At 49.0% G+C, this 16,995-nt stretch overlaps 5 protein-coding genes across 5 annotated transcripts; 3 read left to right on the top strand and 2 right to left on the bottom strand.

The window, feature by feature from the left end:
* Positions 1 to 383: 383 nt before the first annotated feature.
* TERG_06934 (uncharacterized protein) lies at positions 384 to 965 on the bottom strand (the record flags this gene model as incomplete). The annotated part of the gene is made up of 1 exon (XM_003232896.1): positions 384 to 965. One exon carries the CDS (start codon positions 963 to 965, stop codon positions 384 to 386), a length of 582 nt encoding a protein of 193 aa, XP_003232944.1.
* A 1,917-nt stretch (positions 966 to 2,882) lies between these two features.
* TERG_06933 (uncharacterized protein) lies at positions 2,883 to 3,809 on the top strand (the record flags this gene model as incomplete). The annotated part of the gene is made up of 2 exons (XM_047748691.1): positions 2,883 to 3,365; positions 3,435 to 3,809. The coding sequence occupies 2 exons, from the start codon at positions 2,883 to 2,885 to the stop codon at positions 3,807 to 3,809; spliced, it is 858 nt and encodes a 285-aa protein (XP_047604679.1).
* A 706-nt stretch (positions 3,810 to 4,515) lies between these two features.
* Positions 4,516 to 5,343, bottom strand: TERG_06932 (serine/threonine protein kinase; the record flags this gene model as incomplete). The annotated part of the gene is made up of 1 exon (XM_047748690.1): positions 4,516 to 5,343. One exon carries the CDS (start codon positions 5,341 to 5,343, stop codon positions 4,516 to 4,518), a length of 828 nt encoding a protein of 275 aa, XP_047604678.1.
* A 1,298-nt stretch (positions 5,344 to 6,641) lies between these two features.
* TERG_06929 (uncharacterized protein) lies at positions 6,642 to 12,032 on the top strand. Its single transcript, XM_047748689.1, has one exon. The coding sequence runs from the start codon at positions 10,599 to 10,601 to the stop codon at positions 11,697 to 11,699; it is 1,101 nt and encodes a 366-aa protein (XP_047604677.1). The 5' UTR covers positions 6,642 to 10,598; the 3' UTR covers positions 11,700 to 12,032.
* A 482-nt stretch (positions 12,033 to 12,514) lies between these two features.
* Positions 12,515 to 15,355, top strand: TERG_06928 (uncharacterized protein). The gene is made up of 2 exons (XM_003232890.2): positions 12,515 to 15,134; positions 15,211 to 15,355. The coding sequence occupies exons 1-2, from the start codon at positions 12,865 to 12,867 to the stop codon at positions 15,344 to 15,346; spliced, it is 2,406 nt and encodes an 801-aa protein (XP_003232938.1). The 5' UTR covers positions 12,515 to 12,864; the 3' UTR covers positions 15,347 to 15,355.
* The last annotated feature ends 1,640 nt before the right edge of the window (positions 15,356 to 16,995 follow it).

Genomic DNA, 16,995 nt, shown 5'->3' with positions numbered 1-16,995 from the left:
CTATAAAAACTGGAGGGGGAAACGGAGTTTGGTAGGTGTGCGGTATTCCGGGCCTGACATGGAAACCGCATTGCAGATAGTGGCGAGCTCAGCACGGGCTTGTTAAGAAAACTATGGCCGATCATTGAGTCTATAACAAGCATACAGACGGAAATATGGAATTCAGACTCCTGTGTAAAAGTCACTAAAATATTGGGTATCTATATATAGACTAAGCAGAAGAAGTACAAACTCTCCATGCTCCGAACGAAAATTAAGAAATATTGGTCATACCACTCAGGAAAATTCACGTGCATCTTCATCAAAGGGCAACAAAGACGAGGAGTTGCTGGAGAACGTATTGAAATAGGGCATTGGGAAGGTGGCCAGTAGTTCATCTCATTTTAAGCCTTGCTTGGCTCCTTGTAGCTCGGTGGTGGAGCTCCCATTGGGTAGCTAGAAATGCCGTCTCCTTGATAATAAGGTTGCTGATATCCTGGTTGGCCCTGTGGTGCATACGCCTGTTGGGGCGGGGCAGGACCCTGGTTCGGCATATACCCATATTGCTGCTGTTGCTGCTCCTGAGGGGGTGGAGATTGGGCAGGGTAAGGATATGGCTGCTGCTGCTGCTGATTGTACGGTTGCTGCTGAGGAAAGGGTTGTTGAGGATAGGGCTGAGGACTTGTGTTCTGCAAGGGGATTTGCTGTGGCGGCAGAGGCCCGCCCTGTCCCATGACGTATACGTTGGTTTGGTTTCCTTGAGCTCCTGAAGTTGCTGTCGCTGCTGCTGATGCTTGGGGTGCAACATAGGTGGTAGTAGTAGGTCTGCTTCGTCGTAGTCGGAAAAGAAGCACGATTATTAAGATGACGAAGATTATCCCACCAATAATTCCTCCAACCGTGGGCCCATAGCTGTAATAATAATATCTCTTTGCAAGGTGGTGTGGCTCGCTTGAGGACCGCCGGAGGAGAGACAGAGCGGCCATGCCTTCAAGGGTCTAAATATCTCCGAAACGGAATTATGAAGTCAACGTCTGCTGCGTATTGAGAGACAGGCCCTGGATTTGGTCAGTAAGTCATCCAGCAAATCTGAGAGCAAGTATGTGAGTCACCTCAGCAAGATATGTAGCACTCACCAAAGTAGTTATATGCTAACAAAAATTGAAGATAAATGTCAGTTTCCTTGCAATGGATGTTCGGTTTAGCTGGAATCAACTCCAGGTTGTTAGTGTGACAGCAGTGTTAGACTGGAAATTCTCCATTAGCAGGACAGCGAACTCCTTTCATAATTTATACCAACGCGCATGGAGAAAACAGCCTCATCACATTAACCCAACATCCTTGGCTTTCTCCTCCCGTCCTTTGCAATCTATATTCTCATGGGGCTTAGCCCTGCACCTCGTATCCTCACCATGATGGAGCTCCGCTCAAGCTCAGAACATGTTGGAGCTTCGCTAACCCCTGACGGAGTTCATGTTTACATTAACAGGCGGGTTTCTATGGGCACACGCCTCACGGTAATGGCAACGCATTAAATGAGACAATTTAGGCGAAACCATGCATTGTATGTAGCGAGGGAAAAGCAACAAGTTATATATCGCGGAACGCGAGATAGCTCCGGCAGCACCTGCAAAGGGGGATAAAACTTATCGCGAGGTCAAAAAACGCCCTGGAGTTGTTTTTAGAAGCTTTTAGCTTAGCGGGAGGTTGTGGATCCCTAAATCATAAATCCCATTGGCTGCAGTGACCCGCTTTTACGAGAAGAGATGAGTCAGCAAGACGAGGCTCGAGAACAAGCAACGACGAGACGAAAAGGCGGCAAACAGACGGTAAACAAAAGAAGGCTGTGGTCAGTTCAGAGACCTCTGCGATTATATCTTCCAGTATTCTATAGCTTATATAACAAGGTGTCTTCATGGAATATTTGTTTTAGTTTACTAGTTCGCTATAGCTATATGAAAACAGACTTCAAAGCTTATATTTGGCTAACAAGAATACAATAATAAAGTAGTGTCAAATTGAAAGTAGCAAACTTGTGCCCCCACCCCAATAGAGTGGGGGGAGAGTATTTTCCACCCCCTCCTCAGCCTCTTAGAAGGGAGGGGGGGGAGTAATGGCCTCAACCCCCCTTTTATAGATAGAAATTTTGAAAATTTTGCCTCTAACCCCTCTTTATTTATTTATTAAAAGAGAAATATATTAGATTAAATATTGTTTTATATTATATATAAAATATTATATTTGATAATATTATAATATATTATTATAATAATACTAAGTAAACAGGACAATGGCAAGTGGAGCCCCCTTCTCCCGCGCCTTCCCCTTCGGGCCTGGTGTCATCCCCTTCCAGTTAGCTCTCGCCCCTTCAGGTTTAGTGCGTCCGTAAACAGTTTAGCACACTACTTACTGCCTTGACCCTATTGAACTAGTATCGCGTTACCTTATATCTATATAAATCCTGTCGACCTCCCTCTATCGCACACGCACTTCCTCTTTCCCTTTCCCTCCTCTACGCCCGCATTCTCTGCCTTACCTCCCGCCCACCTTCATCCCGTCTCGCCTCGCCTGCGCCCCCTGCATTGTTCAGCTCTTATATCCATTGAGGTCCCCCGGTATACCGTGGCCTTAGGCTCCGCGGTCTCCCCCCACCTTCTCTCTCCCTCTCTCCTCTCTCCGTTTCCTGCGGTACTGGCTGAATAGCCTCTATCGTGATGGCTCAACGGCCAACACACTCACGGCCTCTCCCTCCGCGTAGCTACCATCTACTATCGGTATTCTCCCAAAGGAATTTAATACCCTAACTGCGTGTGCCTTTATAATCGTCGCCGTGGTCTCCCCCCCTTTTCCGTGGCCGCGTTGAGACCTTCGAAGCCGCTATAGCGATTGAGACCACCGACACCATGGCTGGGACAAGCCTTAGGGATTTGCTGCCGGAGATCCTCTCTTTGATATTAGAGGAGCTCCCCGACCTCTACTCCCTCTTTTCGGCCGCCCGCAGCCTGTCACGCCCCGACGTTTGGGGCGACCTTCCGCGTATCTCACGGCAAATCTTCAGGTGCACGTGTCTTGATGCAAAGATGGATGAGAGGGCCAGCCTACCCAAAGTATTCTGGGGGCTGCTGTCTGCTACCGAGTGCCGTGAGCTCGACGGAAACGCCCTTCGCCGCCTCTTTGACGAGGGCTGGAAGGTCTCAATTGGCCTTGGCCTCGAGGAGGCACTGATCCCTATCGGAATGGTCCTAGCTAGGCGCCTGTCCTCCGAGGAGGCTATAGGCTTCTTGATCGGTCTCTGCGTCCGATGCGCCCCGTGCGGCTGGTCTATCTTTAGTAAGGGGCGCCGGCCGGGTCGGCCACTTGGTCGAGTTCCGGCGCTCTATCCCGTCGTTAAGGAGCTAATCACGCTTCTCCTCCAGGCCGGTCGCGACCCTTGGTTCTTCCAAAGCGTCATATAGGTACTGGAGGCGGAGTATATCGCGTCGTGGTCCGTCGCCGTCGAAAGTGGAGGAGGCATCCGGCTCTACGGGGGACCCGGAGGTGGCGACTATGATACGCTCCAGAGCAGTGGGATGCTCCGCCTAGACTCTGCGGCTTGCGAGATGGTTATCAAAGTTGGACGTACCAGCCGTAGGGGGCTACACAAGCTAATTCTAAGCAAGCTAGATGCATTTGTCCAAAGAAGAGAGCAGGCGGGTCCTCAACTTACGGAGGTTGACGTCGAGGAGCTATTCCCCCGGGAAACTGCGTCGTCCACGTTGGCGGAGTGCCAGCGAGTGCTCCTACAGCGCCTTCGTTACAGGGATAAAAAGCGCAAGCGCTTGTCTAGCTAGACTACTTTACTTTTTATAACTATGTATCTACCGTAGCATCCGGAAATATCAGTCGACTAGTTCCGTGGTCTTTCTATAGGGCCTGTGCTTCACGCAGGCTATAACGAAGCTAGCTCTCCAGCAAGTTGAAGAGAGCTGGTAGCAAATTGACCCCATCTCCGCTTCCTAAAATCCGATTAAAGGGTTGGTCAATGATTTCGCTTAGGCACTACGGATAATGGCTCAGACAGGCTTGTATTTTTTTTTTTTTTGGCTTACATAGCTGTGGAATCAAACGGTATCATGTGACTTTTGGCTTTGGGCCCCTCTGACTCACAGAGCCTCGTTGGAAATTTCCAACGAAACCTTCATCTCCCAGATGCGGTTGCTGTGAGCTTAGTCAGCATATGCTGATGGTGTATAAAGCGGGAAACGGAAATAATTCCGACAGAAAACCCCCTTTCACCACCTTTCAATATGCAGATGTCCCTCTTATTCGGGACGACAGAGCGGATAACCCTCGATATTTATACAGATTAACTTGTACTGTTGAAGATTAGAGCAGAATTGTACTGGATATTACGTGACGTTATCACCCTCTAGCATCACGGTAAGGAACAACCAAAAAGGCGCCTCGAGTTTGAGGCTTATTTTATATGGACGGATGGCAAAGAAACCTAGAAGTATTAATGGTGAAATAAGGGTGAATGCTGAGGAAAATAAACCGTCACGTATTGAAAAACATAGCGTATGCTTTATGGAGCCATCGACCCATTACCTCCATTTTCGACGTAGGGTGCTCCTCGAGGCAAGCCGCGGACTCTAAAGCCTCCAACAAACAGTGTACATTACGAAACCCCCCTTCTGTCCAGCATCTCGCAATAATCGGGCCCAGCCAAACATTCTGCGTATTAGGAAGGGTTTCCCTCCGTGGCCAGGCAGCCCTACCGTTCGAGACCTCACCCCCGAAGAGATTGAACTCACACTGTTCTCCAGTTATAACTTCATACATCACGGCTCCGAGTTGACCAATATCTGTCTGAATTGAATACCCGTTGTCGTTGGCAGCCTCTATATTTGCTGTTAACGGGAGTATAGACGACTCGGTAAAGTCACAGATTTTGATAGAAAGGTCGGCATCGAGGAGGAGGTTTCGACTTGAGACATCGGCGACGATCACGCGACGATCATGTATGCGAGAAAGAGTGAAAGCAGTTTCACGGAACCAGAAGAGCTGAAGCAACCTCGACGGCCGAATTTTGGTGATATAGGAGCGGAGATCACCATTTTCCATTAGAGCAAGCCGAGTAGATTTCTCTGACATCTCGAGGCAGGCCACAACGCCTTCACATTGTCCTAAGCGTCGATAGGCCTCCTGTTCCCGTTGGATAACTTCGGTATTTATCTCAACCTCGTCATCGCTGCTCCTAATATATCGTAAAGGTATTTTGAGCGCGGTGTTCTCGACACGAATTACCAACCCCGACCTGCCATAGCCAAGGATTTGCTCTTGAGGAACGGAAATACCGTCAAGATCAAGGACTGGTGATGACATTTGATTTGTAGAAAACGGCTATTTGAGATATAAAATTGTCTGCAAGGAATTTAAATTTGCGGTTCGAGAATCTGGCGTCCAGACTGGAGTAATAAATAAAGTACTGAGGTGAACACGTGACAGTTGACGAGTGATTAAAACAGAGTCCACCCCTGTCACTAAGCGCCAACTCTCACCCCCGATCCAGCCGGCAAACCCACACCGCCGCTGCCTGCCCCCCCATCATCTTTCTGCAAAGGAGACGTATTGGCTTTAATTTTGCGATGGCGCGGGCAGTTGATTTTTCGCCTCGTGGAGCTTGTCTGCGAGGTTGGCGTTGGCGTTGCACACTGGCTCCCTCTCGACTCCGCGTCCTGGCACCATTGAACGTAGTCCTCCATAGGATCGAACTGGATACAATTTCCCAGCGGCCTTCCGATACAGTCTGGGAATCGCACTGGGGTTTTATGCATCTGCCAGCACATTTTGAATCTATGACGTTGATGAGAATAATCCTAACCATAGATGGGAGATGATATTACCGATTCTTGAAATGTACGCTCAAGCTCGAAATCCGCTTCTTCAATGAAAAAAAGCTCACTGCTCACTTTAAAGGTTGAGGTGGGAACATCCAAGTTTTTTTTTGGTAGATAGGTAACAACCACACGCCAGCTATTTGTAGGATTAAAGGGCATTTCTCCCAAAGCTATGACTCATATGTATGAAGACTACTATGATGTTGACTGACGCAGGCCCTGCATGAAGGCAGGAATTATGTTATTTTGGGCGAAAAGGGCCGTCGCGGCGCTTTGGTTCCCTTACCAAACACAAAATTTATGATTATACTTAATTATGCAAGTAGAGTTTCAACACCCTGCCGAGATCGAATTTATCGATTACTGGGGTAGTATTAGACTTTACGGCCATCACCCAACAGGTGAGGCAGAAGATCCGCCCATTATGCGGCGGTGTACTTACACCGCAACAACCCATGCATTCATAAAGTAGACGCTTGGCGGACGATGCTCCTTACAAGGTGGCTAATTGGCCCACCCCTCAAACGGAGAAAAGCAATGCAAAACCCAGCACCGAGACTATGGCTGGCTACGAAGCGCTGTGACTTAAAATCTTAGTGACTCACACGTAACACAGTCGCTTGCTGGCATAACGTCAACGGGCGTCCACTAGAACGAAGAAAGCCTTACCTATAGTATAGCTAGCTAATTGAACTTAGTCTAACTAACTTTTTATTAATATTGAAAACTTTGATTATAAAGATAGAATTAGACCCTTTAATATAATTAAGATTTTATACCTAATAATTATATAGGTAGCTATCGTTTATTTTAATATTACATATCTCACATACTGTTCGCCGTCGTTAAAACCGCAAGCGGATCTCTGCCATTTCATTTACATAGCATACAACGTGAATCCTCCCTCCCCGCGAACGTCATGCTGTTTTTCCACCATAACAACGTGATATTTTGTAGTCCTGGGCGAGTAGCTAACAAGTATCGGAATGAGCCTTTTATGGAAAGGGTCATTATGTTAAGGTGCCTTGCAGACGCAATAGAGGAAATCAAGCAATATCTCTGAATCATCTATTTCACCGTCAATCGCCACCGACGGCCCTTTGCGCCTGAAGAACGAGCGGTCAAAATAAGCAGGATAGAATCCAGCATATTCCCAGTCAATAATTGCCCTTATCTTTAATGAATTTGGGTCAACGATAACGTTATTTTGGGAGAGGTCATTATGACAAAAGACAAATTCATCTTTATCTGACTGTTAGGGCTCCCAATCATCGTTGAACGACTTTTGCATAGCACGATAGGGAGGGATCACAAGGCCCGTAGGACCTCCAATCTTCGAAGAACGGAGCGCATGAAGATTCTAGATATGTTTTTCTAATTCACTCTCAACTCTCGCTTTCTGATCCTCAGTAAGGCGATCCATGCTGACCCCCTCGACATACTCCATCACGAGATAAACGGCATCATCGTCTTCGAAACAGCAGTATAGGTGCGGGATAGGAATGGTCGAGTTTTCCTTTAATAACTGTAGAGTCGCAGCTTCATTCAGTATCCTCTCTCTCCTGAACCGTTCCCTTAAATTGGCTGACTTGCCATTCCTTCGGTCGAAGTGAGCGCTTGATAAACGAGACACCTGAACGATAGTACTTTCTTTCGTGGATAATACCGATACAATCTTTTTCCTTCCGGTCGTTTAACATCTGGTTGGTGAACGACATAGTAGTTGACAGAAACAGGAGTGAATAAAAATGATAGGAGATTTAGTGTCGGAATTCAGGAGAACTCCCCGGTCCCGACATGTATACTGATGCCAGTCACGTGGAGCGATAACTCTAGGCAGCAGCCCTTAGACCTCTATAAAGGTGACACTCGCTCGCGAGTCCTAGCGAGTCCTACTTGCTATAACTCCTCTTCGCCAGCCCTCCTTATCATAACAATGATAGGCCTTCCAACAAATGATCTTCAAATAAACGTCCTCCAATCTTTCGCCATGCCATCGGATCATTGCGGCAGCAGTGTCTCAACCACCCAGTCAGAGTGCCCGAGTTGTGGACAAGCCCCACACTGAACCAAGTTCCTTAATCCAGACGTAGTTTACGTAGCTAACAAGCACAAATCAGGTCGTCGCAACTAAGGGGCGGGCAAGTTGATCAAGTACCCATACTTTCCGATTGGAGGTCGGACCGTTGGGTGTCTGCCGATATATATACCCGAGAGAGGTTTCTTTGCCTTTAATACTATTGCTTCTATATTGGCCGTCAAGAGAAGTTGCTCAGAGAGTCGAAAAGGCTTGTTTGCATATAGCATCAGGATTCTTTATGCATAGAAATTTACATATTTGACTCCTATTATTGCCTCCACGAGTGTGATTTCTAGCAAGGGTGACGCCGCGCTGGAGGTCGGGAAGTTTCTCCAATATCAGAGTGAGTATCTCCGGCAGTACGTCCCTGAGGCTGGTCCCGGCCATGGTATCGGTAGCCTCGACGGCGGTAGCAGCTTTGAAGGTCTCAACGGCTTCTGAGACAGCCCGGACAAGCCTTATGCTCAATCGTTGTTTTTCTTATTGTAAAGCTGTGCTTGGAGTGAGTTACGAATACAATTAGGATCCTGCTAATTTCAAGAAAAGCCATAAGTTCTGACCCCACTTTATAGTTTGAACATTTAAAAGCTTTCTGTAGCAGAACAACTATTAAAAAAGCTCCGTCTTCATTTCATCTTGCAGTCGGCCCGAAACATGTCCAAATGGATGGATAATTGAAGTAGTCGCGCATTATGCCCGCCACGACTCCTCAGGGACCAACCTAAATAAAGGTTCCATAAGAAATTAAATCTTAGGAGTAGATAGCTTCTGGTAATGAATCCCAACAAGCTGTGTATCTTCAGGAACGAACTAGCTAGCCTCAGGAGGCACGTAGAAACTATAATGCAGCAATAAATGCAGGGAAACCCGGCCGCGTTATAACTAGAGGGGCCGTTTTTTGACTTAGTAGGTATATAGCTAGCAGTTCGAGTCTAATATATTTGAGGGAAGCGAATATCTACCTAAGGGAGATTATATAAACCTTTATTTTTCATCGTCTTCAAAAGATCTTATTATCCCCGACCCGTTTATCTCTAAGCTAGGTTCCCTCTATCATCAACCTATATTTGGAGCATAGGCTCTACCCTCTACTAGTATGCCTGGCCCTTATAGAATACCTTAGACTGTTATAGTAATAAGTGGCGTTCAACTCACAAACTATAATGGGACAAGAGGAGTCCTCGAATCAATCCAATGTTTAACTAATCATATCTGCTTCTGCTGCTTATAATTTGACATTTATTTAATCGGACAGCGATTTTCAATCAATACAATATCCCTTTTATACACCTTGCATTTTATATCTATGTTGAAAGGCTCCCTTTTGCCATCGACATGGCTGAAAATTTGTGTAACTCTTCAATTTTCAATTTCATTTCCATTTGGCCTTCATGAATTCCGATGAGAGTTGTATTATATCGCCAGCCCCGAAGTTCATCCTCGAAAGTCTGTAAGCATGTGATCATCACAGATGACCATTTGGCAGAGATGATTGAGGCTACGATCGAAAATGATACTGGTATTCACTAAAACGAAAGCGTTCTTACGACTCGCGCTTATTGCACCGACCTTATATCACGCGACTAACTGCCAGCCCAAGCGCCCAGGATTTCTACCGAGGCGTGATTGACGACAACACTACAACCTGACCGTTCACGAGCTGGTCGGCCGATCCAAATAAAACTCCCCAGCTGATGCACTGGGATATTGACTAAGGAAAACGTGTATCCAGTAGAATAGAATAATCGCACTAATTCCTGAGAGAGTTAACATTTTTATCCCATGTCAATTAGTCGGATATACACGTGGATTAAGCCATAGTGGCATAATGACCACACTATATTCTTTATGAGTGTTTGGTATGACCGTTTCATTCGCATCGGATCGGTACCTGACTGTCGATCCCGACAATGGGGCAGTTGCACGGGAGCGATATTGAATTCTCCGACATGGGCGATGGCACGAGGCTAAGTAAACACCCTGTCCACGGTATCTAATGTGGAATATAGTCGAGGCGAATTTGAGTTGGTACTCCTAAGTACTATGCAGTAATGGGGTATTTGGATGCCTGGCTCCTAGTTTGTGTCCTATTAAACGAAAAAGTCGGCTGGAGAATGGACAATTATCGAAACCTTACCATTATCAAGAGTACATGAATGAAATAGACGACTGTCACATCTCCTGCGCGTGCTATCTTTTCGAAATATGACCACTCCGTACTCAACAGGAGGTCCCTCCATCCGTGGGTAGTATCCCATTCCCCCGTAATGTTCACAAGAGCCATCAAAACATTTATGTCCATCATCTCACCGATAACTGTCAAAGATGGAAGCCACAGAGAGGTAAAGGGTGACGTGCCAAATTTCTGTAGTGGTGTTCCTGGCCCGGCACCAGTGCAAGTCATGAGGAAGAATGACGTCCAAAAGTCATCTCTAACATGTCAACAGTATCTTCGGTTGTGTAACAGTAGCCACGAGAGGATAGATATATAAAGGCATTCGAATGGGTAAACGATATGTCTCATAGTCCAAACAGACAGACAGTTCTATAAGCCTTTCCGAGACACCTGTTCAAGGACATAGCCTGAATAGGGTGATATTAGATTTCTCCCCTTTTGTACGCCACCAACCGGGTCACGCAGTTGCCAGATCAAGCACAGCATGAAGACCCCGTTCACCATACTGGCGGCCCTGACCGCGGCAACAACAGTAGTGGCCAGACCATTTTCAACCAACGGGACGGAGCTCAACAAGCATGCAATGATCGGGTATCTACATGCAAGCTTTGCTAACGGGTCTGGCTATTTGAAACTTGCAGATGTTCCTGATGAATGGGACATTATCGAACTATCTTTTGGGGAGCCTACATCTGTGGACTCGGGGGAGATCAAGTTTGCCATGTGCCCCAAGACAGAATGTCCTAACGTCGAAAGTGAGGAGGAATTCAAGGCTGCCATCAAGGCCAAGCGAGCCAAAGGCAAGAAGGTACTCCTATCAATCGGAGGGCAGAACGGTCAGGTCCAGCTCAAAACGACCGAAGCAAGGGATAAATTCGTCAGCTCGGTGGGAGGTATTATCGACAAATACGGCCTTGATGGGCTGGATATTGATTTTGAGGGACACTCTCTTTACCTCGACCAGGGAGACACCGATTTCAAGAATCCAAAGACGTCCGTGGTTGTCAACTTGATTGCTGCATTGAAGTCTCTGAAGGGAAAGTATGGCAAGGCCTTCGTCTTGACCATGGCACCAGAGACTTTCTTCGTGCAGCTGGGGTACAGCTCATATGGCCCCTCGAACGGCAACGATGCCCGTGCGGGATCCTATCTGCCTGTTATCCACGCCATGCGAGACGACTTGACTGTTCTGCAGGTACAGAACTACAACTCCGGCCCGATTATTGGTCTTGATGACCAGTACCATAACGTTGGCACTCCAGATTTCCTCATTGCCATGGCGGATATGCTCAAGGCTGGTTTCCCCGTGGCCAAGACGAACAACACCTTCCCACCGCTGAGAGAGGATCAGATTGCCATTGGACTACCATCCACCGTCAGCGCTGGCAACGGCTTCATCGACGCAAAGGGCGTACAGGACGCCCTGGACTGCTTGATGAAGGGCGAGTCTTGCGGGACCTACAAGCCTCGCGGTGGTAAATCCCCATCCTTCAGGGGTCTGATGGCATGGTCCATCAACTGGGACAAATTCTCCAACTGGGGATTCCTGAGCCCCCACCGCAAGTACCTCGACAGCTTCCCCTGAGTTATTAGCTTTCTACTATTTTCCTCCTTTCTGTTAACTCGAAGACCTTCATGTCTATTCCTTGTACAAAGAGACGACGTCTATATTTTGGATATATGGATATATATATGCTTCACGTGATATCTGGATATCCCAAAGGGGAAGTTTTTACTTCCTCGATGTTTTTTTCGGCCTCTTATGGATTTTTGACGACTTTTTGCTCTCTGTATTGTATAGATAGATTGAATATTATGAATGAACGAACGATCTGATGTTTTCTTCTTGCGTGGCCACTTGATATCATGGAAGCCGTTCTTTTCCCCCCTTGTCGGCTCTGCTGCAGTTTCACGTCGGACAGCAGCAACATCAAACACAGGCCCGATACAAGCCCTTCTCACCACCACCTGCGTCGTCTCAGCTGTCTCTCCTGTCCGTCTGCGTCCATCAGGAGCCTCCAGCTGTCTTTTTGCGTGGTTTTTCATGGCAACGGCCTTAGTAAGCTCGCCTCCCATTCTCGTATTCGACTGATCGCGAAGCTGATGGCTCGTTATTAACCCTGAAGGCAAAGCTGAGCCGCCCATGGACATTAAACCTCCGAGCAGCAAAAAGAAATTTCAAACGGGGGAATATCTTGACAGCGAGCGACAATCTCGGTGACAGGTCCTTCGTCTGGAGGACCCATCTTGTGTGAAGAAACAGCGTGAGTCTCCATCGTAATCGTTGTATTAGCCGGCTGGCCCAGTCTACGCTCCGCCCTGGGTTAGTTCGGCCCCTGCATGAACTGCCCCTTGTCTCCCTTTAACTAATCTGATTAGCTCCCTTTTTTTCCCACTCGCGGCCTGAGGTTGAGCCCGTACATTTTCAACAGTCATCAAGAAATTTCCCCCCTTCGAACGACACCTCGCCAGGCATTCATACATATATTTAAACATCGAGACCCCTTGTTTCGAACCTCGCAGCCAGCTTATCGTGATGATATGACAGCAGAGGCAGGGCGTGCTCTCTAGCTTTCCCAAACCAGACACTCCTTTTATAACCAACAAAGTCGAAAGAAACGGAAGGAAGACGGATTACAAAGACAAGCATTTATCGATGTCCCGAACGAGAATCAACGCATTCCATTTTAAAAATACCATCGTTACCCCCGAATCGAAGTCGCAGCTGATTGCCTGCCCGATAAAACCTGATGGCGACCCCTAACAACGAGCTTCCGTTGCCGGACTCCCTTTCGATCTCTCAACAGTCCACAAGCCGGCTCCAGGCATCAAACCCGCAAGCGCGGTCACCGTCACCATCCCAGTCTTCAACACCAACTCAACTCCATCCAAGCCGACCCTTAGTCTCCCCCCGCTTACAACATGTCGCAGGCGAGATTCCTCCCGCCCTCTCTCCGCTCGATGCCTTTGCAGCGCAGGGCCGGCTGTTGGCTAAACAATTTGACGAGTCCCGCAAGGCTGGCCGCAGGTTAAGCCGGCTGCCGCCAGCGAGCGTGGAGCGGTCACTTTCCCAGCCGAGAGGAGGGTACCATCGGACGCTGTCTGATGAGGATACCAGGCAGGCCCAGACGCCGATGCGCGCGGGGTTCAACTTCGAGCAGAGAGGACGGGGTAGAGGAGAAGCGGAGAGAGCGCCCTTCAGCAACGGCATGTCGCTCGAGGAGCCTTCCTTTAGGCCCAAGTCACAACATCCCAGAATAAGCGGACTCCCTCTTAACACCAGCACTGGAAATACGTTCCCTATAGATGATAGCTGGGATACCAAGTCGGTTGGAAATAGCGCGTATGGGATCCCCCGCGCCAACTCTCCAGATACATTCTGGGACCAAGATGGCTCGCGTGAACGAGGCAGAACTCCTTCTCCTGGCCCCGGACCGACTATCGACAATAGACTGCATATTGTACGTTCTCATTCACCACAGCCTGGCGGCTCGCCCACACGGTTCTATTCAACCCAACAGCAACAACGCAGCAATAGTAACAACTCCGGACAGCAGCATAATCACCTTGCGCCTCCCCCGCTACTACCGTCTTACAGCAGCCCTGCAGGCTCTACACAGGAGAGCTCAGATGATGACGGGTCTAGCGCGAAATCCACGTTCTCCCTGCCTCGCAAAATGTCGTCGAGCAGCGGCATATCAATGCTCCATTCACCTCAACCGTCACAAATGAGCCGAACATACCAGCGGTCCCCGTCGCCGAACTTAGAGGCGGTAACAGGAGGAAGCATGACGCCTAATCTAACGAAGCCATCTTTCAATTTCTCACGGCCGATGAGCCGATCTAATACTTCTCAACCTATGCACGACTCCGCTACGAGTTCTCCAGCTACGGTTAATACGGGTGCGGCCAATTCATTCTTGAACAGGGAAAACAAACCAGCACCCATAACCGTGCCGGCGCCTCTGACCACGCCATCTCCGTCTGCGGACGAGGCCACCGAACCGCCCCTCTCGGCTGGACAGTCGTACATCTATGCAAAGTTCTCCCTTCCCCGCGGCCGGTTGATCTCACGGGACTCCAAGACCTTCAATGGCGGCGAACTGCTGCAGGAAGACTTCCAGCCCCCCCAATTTGAGAGATCGATCACGGATCCTGGAGCAAGCTATGGATCTACTCAAGACCAGACTCAGACTCAGACTCAGACTCAGACACAGACGCAAACGCAGATACGGACAGAGACCCCATCACCAACTCAGAATCCAAACACAACGTCTCCAGCGAAGAGTATCAAGCGGGTGCGGCCGTCGCTTGAGCGAGAACAATCCAGCGCGAGCATTGCTTCAGCCAACGCTGAGGCCAAATCAGTATCCGTTCAAAGCCAGAGCACCGTACGTGCCGCCACTGCAGAAGAGAAAGAGAAGGATAAAGACGCAGAAAACGAGCCGACGACGGCCGAAGAGCATGTAGCCAGGGGTATTGAATGCCACGAGTCGGGTTCGCTGAAGGAATCAACCTACCACCTGCGCCTTGCAGCCATGCAGAACCACCCAACCGGCATGCTCCTGTACGCCCTCGCCTGCCGTCACGGCTGGGGCCGCCGGGCCGACCAGACAGAAGGTGTGCAGTGGTTACGCAGAGCAGTCGACACGGCCGGACTAGATCTGGCGAGCAGCAACCCGCCTAGCCCGGAGACCTGCGACGCAGCACTGCAGAAGCTGCTATCTAGCAACGGTAGCGGAAAGATGAGCATGGCGGAGCAGAAAGCGCGCCAGGCCCAGCTGGCGCTGGCAATCTACGAGCTGGGCGTGAGCAACCTGAACGGCTGGGGCGTGGGACAGGACAAGGCTCTTGCACTGAGATGCTTTGAGATAGCAGGGCGGTGGGGGGATGTCGATGCGATGGCCGAAGCCGGCTACTGCTATGCCGAGGGCGTCGGCTGCAAGAAGGACCTGAAGAAGGCGGCCAAGTATTACCGCATGGCCGAGAAGGGAGGCATGAGCATGGTAGGAAGTAGCTGGTACGTATATTTCTCTGCTCTCCGCTACCCCTTTTGCCCTCTATGATGGGAGTACTGATCTGATGAGTGGATGCAGGATCTACAAGGACAAGTACATGGACGACGATGCGGTGTCGAAGAAAAAAGGGGGAGGCAGCGTAAAGTCGACGAGCTCCAAGTCTCGCACACGCAGCCGCAGCATCTTTGGCCGCAAGAAGCCCTCTGACGACTGACCGACCCACCATTCTTCTCCTCGGCTCTATCACATTCACTTCTGCTTTTTTCTCTTGACATCTTCATCTTTTCCATCTATCCTTTTTTTATTCTCCCCCCCCCTCCCCCCCCTTTTCCTCTCCCTCCCTGCCCAATCTACTTTCTGCCAACTGTATATATCTCTACCTTCTTGGTGCCAGATACCCTTTGCTTACTAATTTCTTACAACTTTACCCCCTTTATTTATATATAGCATACATCTACATACTTATTATTCCCTTATATATAGTTTTCTTTAGGCGCAATGCATGTTAGAGCATTTTCTGCGTACTTACCAACGTCCTCCTTGCTTATGTACTCAGTAAAATGCTCCTCTCCAGACCCCAGGTTGCGAGGCGAGGTCGGAAATTAACACGAGAGACCCTCATTTCCCCGGCTCGTAAAAACAAAAAAAGCGCCAGCCCACGCTAGCCGAGCCTCCTCCTTGGACTTTTCCCTTTTTACCCCGGAATCGGCCAAGGTCAGGCCTCTGTGCCATGGTTTGAAGGGTTTGAGAGTCAAGTTTGAGCGGCTCGGCAGGCGTAAAAGATGCGGGTGTACCTTGGGGTGGCCTAGCAGTCAGTTTAGTTAGCCGGACATGAGAAGCCTGAAGCGGACTTAGCTGGGCTGCGGGAGCATGGGCCGCAGGTGGCAGCATGCAGACTCGGTGTCATATGAAAAGAAGAAAACGACAAGGAGGAGCAGGTGTTTTAAGCAATTGAGAAGACGTCGATGAAACGGCTTGCCGTCGAAGAGTTGCTTGTTCCCCGTAGGTCGACTCACTACCGCAGAGCCCGTCGCTGCCTTTCGTCCGCTGGCCTATCCCAACACTTGCATCGGCCATATGTCAGTATGTACATACGTCGGTCCAGCATGAGGGGAGTCTCAGCGTCCACCGTCCACTGTCCCAGGACGGCTTCTGTCCGAAGCATCCAAGTCGTCTCGTCTCACCTTGGGACTCCATGTTCGTCGATCCAGCTCCATCCATGAAGTCATGAAGCGCTGGCCAGTACTGCTACTTCTACTACGATTACTGCTGCTACTGACTACTGACTACTACTCACCGGCCATCACCGTGAGTATGCACGTCACCGTAGCTATGCCGTGTCATCGTCAACAGTGCTCGAACAGTTAAGAAACGGGCAAGCCGACGCCGCCAGCCGCAGCAGCAGGAGAAGAAACGAGCTTTTCCCCCCCCCCCCCAAGCAAAATGCTAAATATGCACGCCGACTGGTCTGTGTCGCTCGCATGGCAAGCTCTTCCAAATAAAAAGAAAAAAAGCAACGAGAGTCCCTTTTCTTCTTTTTTTTTTTCTTCTTCTTCTCCTTTTTTTTTCGCTGCCGCTGCTGCTGGCTTTCTTTTGCTCTCGGTTGGCTTGCCATGATCGACGGGATGCCCGTCGCAAATCTCTCTTTTGTCACGTGGGGGCTTCGGCATGTGCTGGCCTGCTCGTTTTCGTTCTTCTCTCTATTACTATCAACTATCAATTATCGCAGGCGATCTCATCTGCACTCCGCGACTTCTTTCCCCGGGCTCCTGCAAACCCAATCGCCTCGCCCACCCGTCTCCCCCTTTTTTCTTCCTTACTTTTTCGTCTTGTTGTTAATAATAATAATAATAATAATTGTAA

The sequence above is a fragment of the Trichophyton rubrum genome (genome assembly GCF_000151425.1).
Source record: "Trichophyton rubrum CBS 118892 genomic scaffold supercont2.8, whole genome shotgun sequence".
Classification (NCBI taxonomy): Eukaryota; Fungi; Ascomycota; class Eurotiomycetes; order Onygenales; family Arthrodermataceae; genus Trichophyton; species Trichophyton rubrum.
Note: the sequence above shows the minus strand (reverse complement) of the source record. Positions and strands in the feature narration are given on the sequence as shown.

Bases quoted from the DNA above. Each gene is read 5' to 3' on its own strand.
- TERG_06929 (XM_047748689.1), top strand. From the start codon at position 10,599: ATGAAGACCCCGTTCACCATACTGGCGGCCCTGACCGCGGCAACAACA.
- TERG_06928 (XM_003232890.2), top strand. From the start codon at position 12,865: ATGGCGACCCCTAACAACGAGCTTCCGTTGCCGGACTCCCTTTCGATC. The intron at 15,135-15,210 runs GTACGTATATTT...GAGTGGATGCAG, and splicing joins AGCATGGTAGGAAGTAGCTG to GATCTACAAGGACAAGTACA.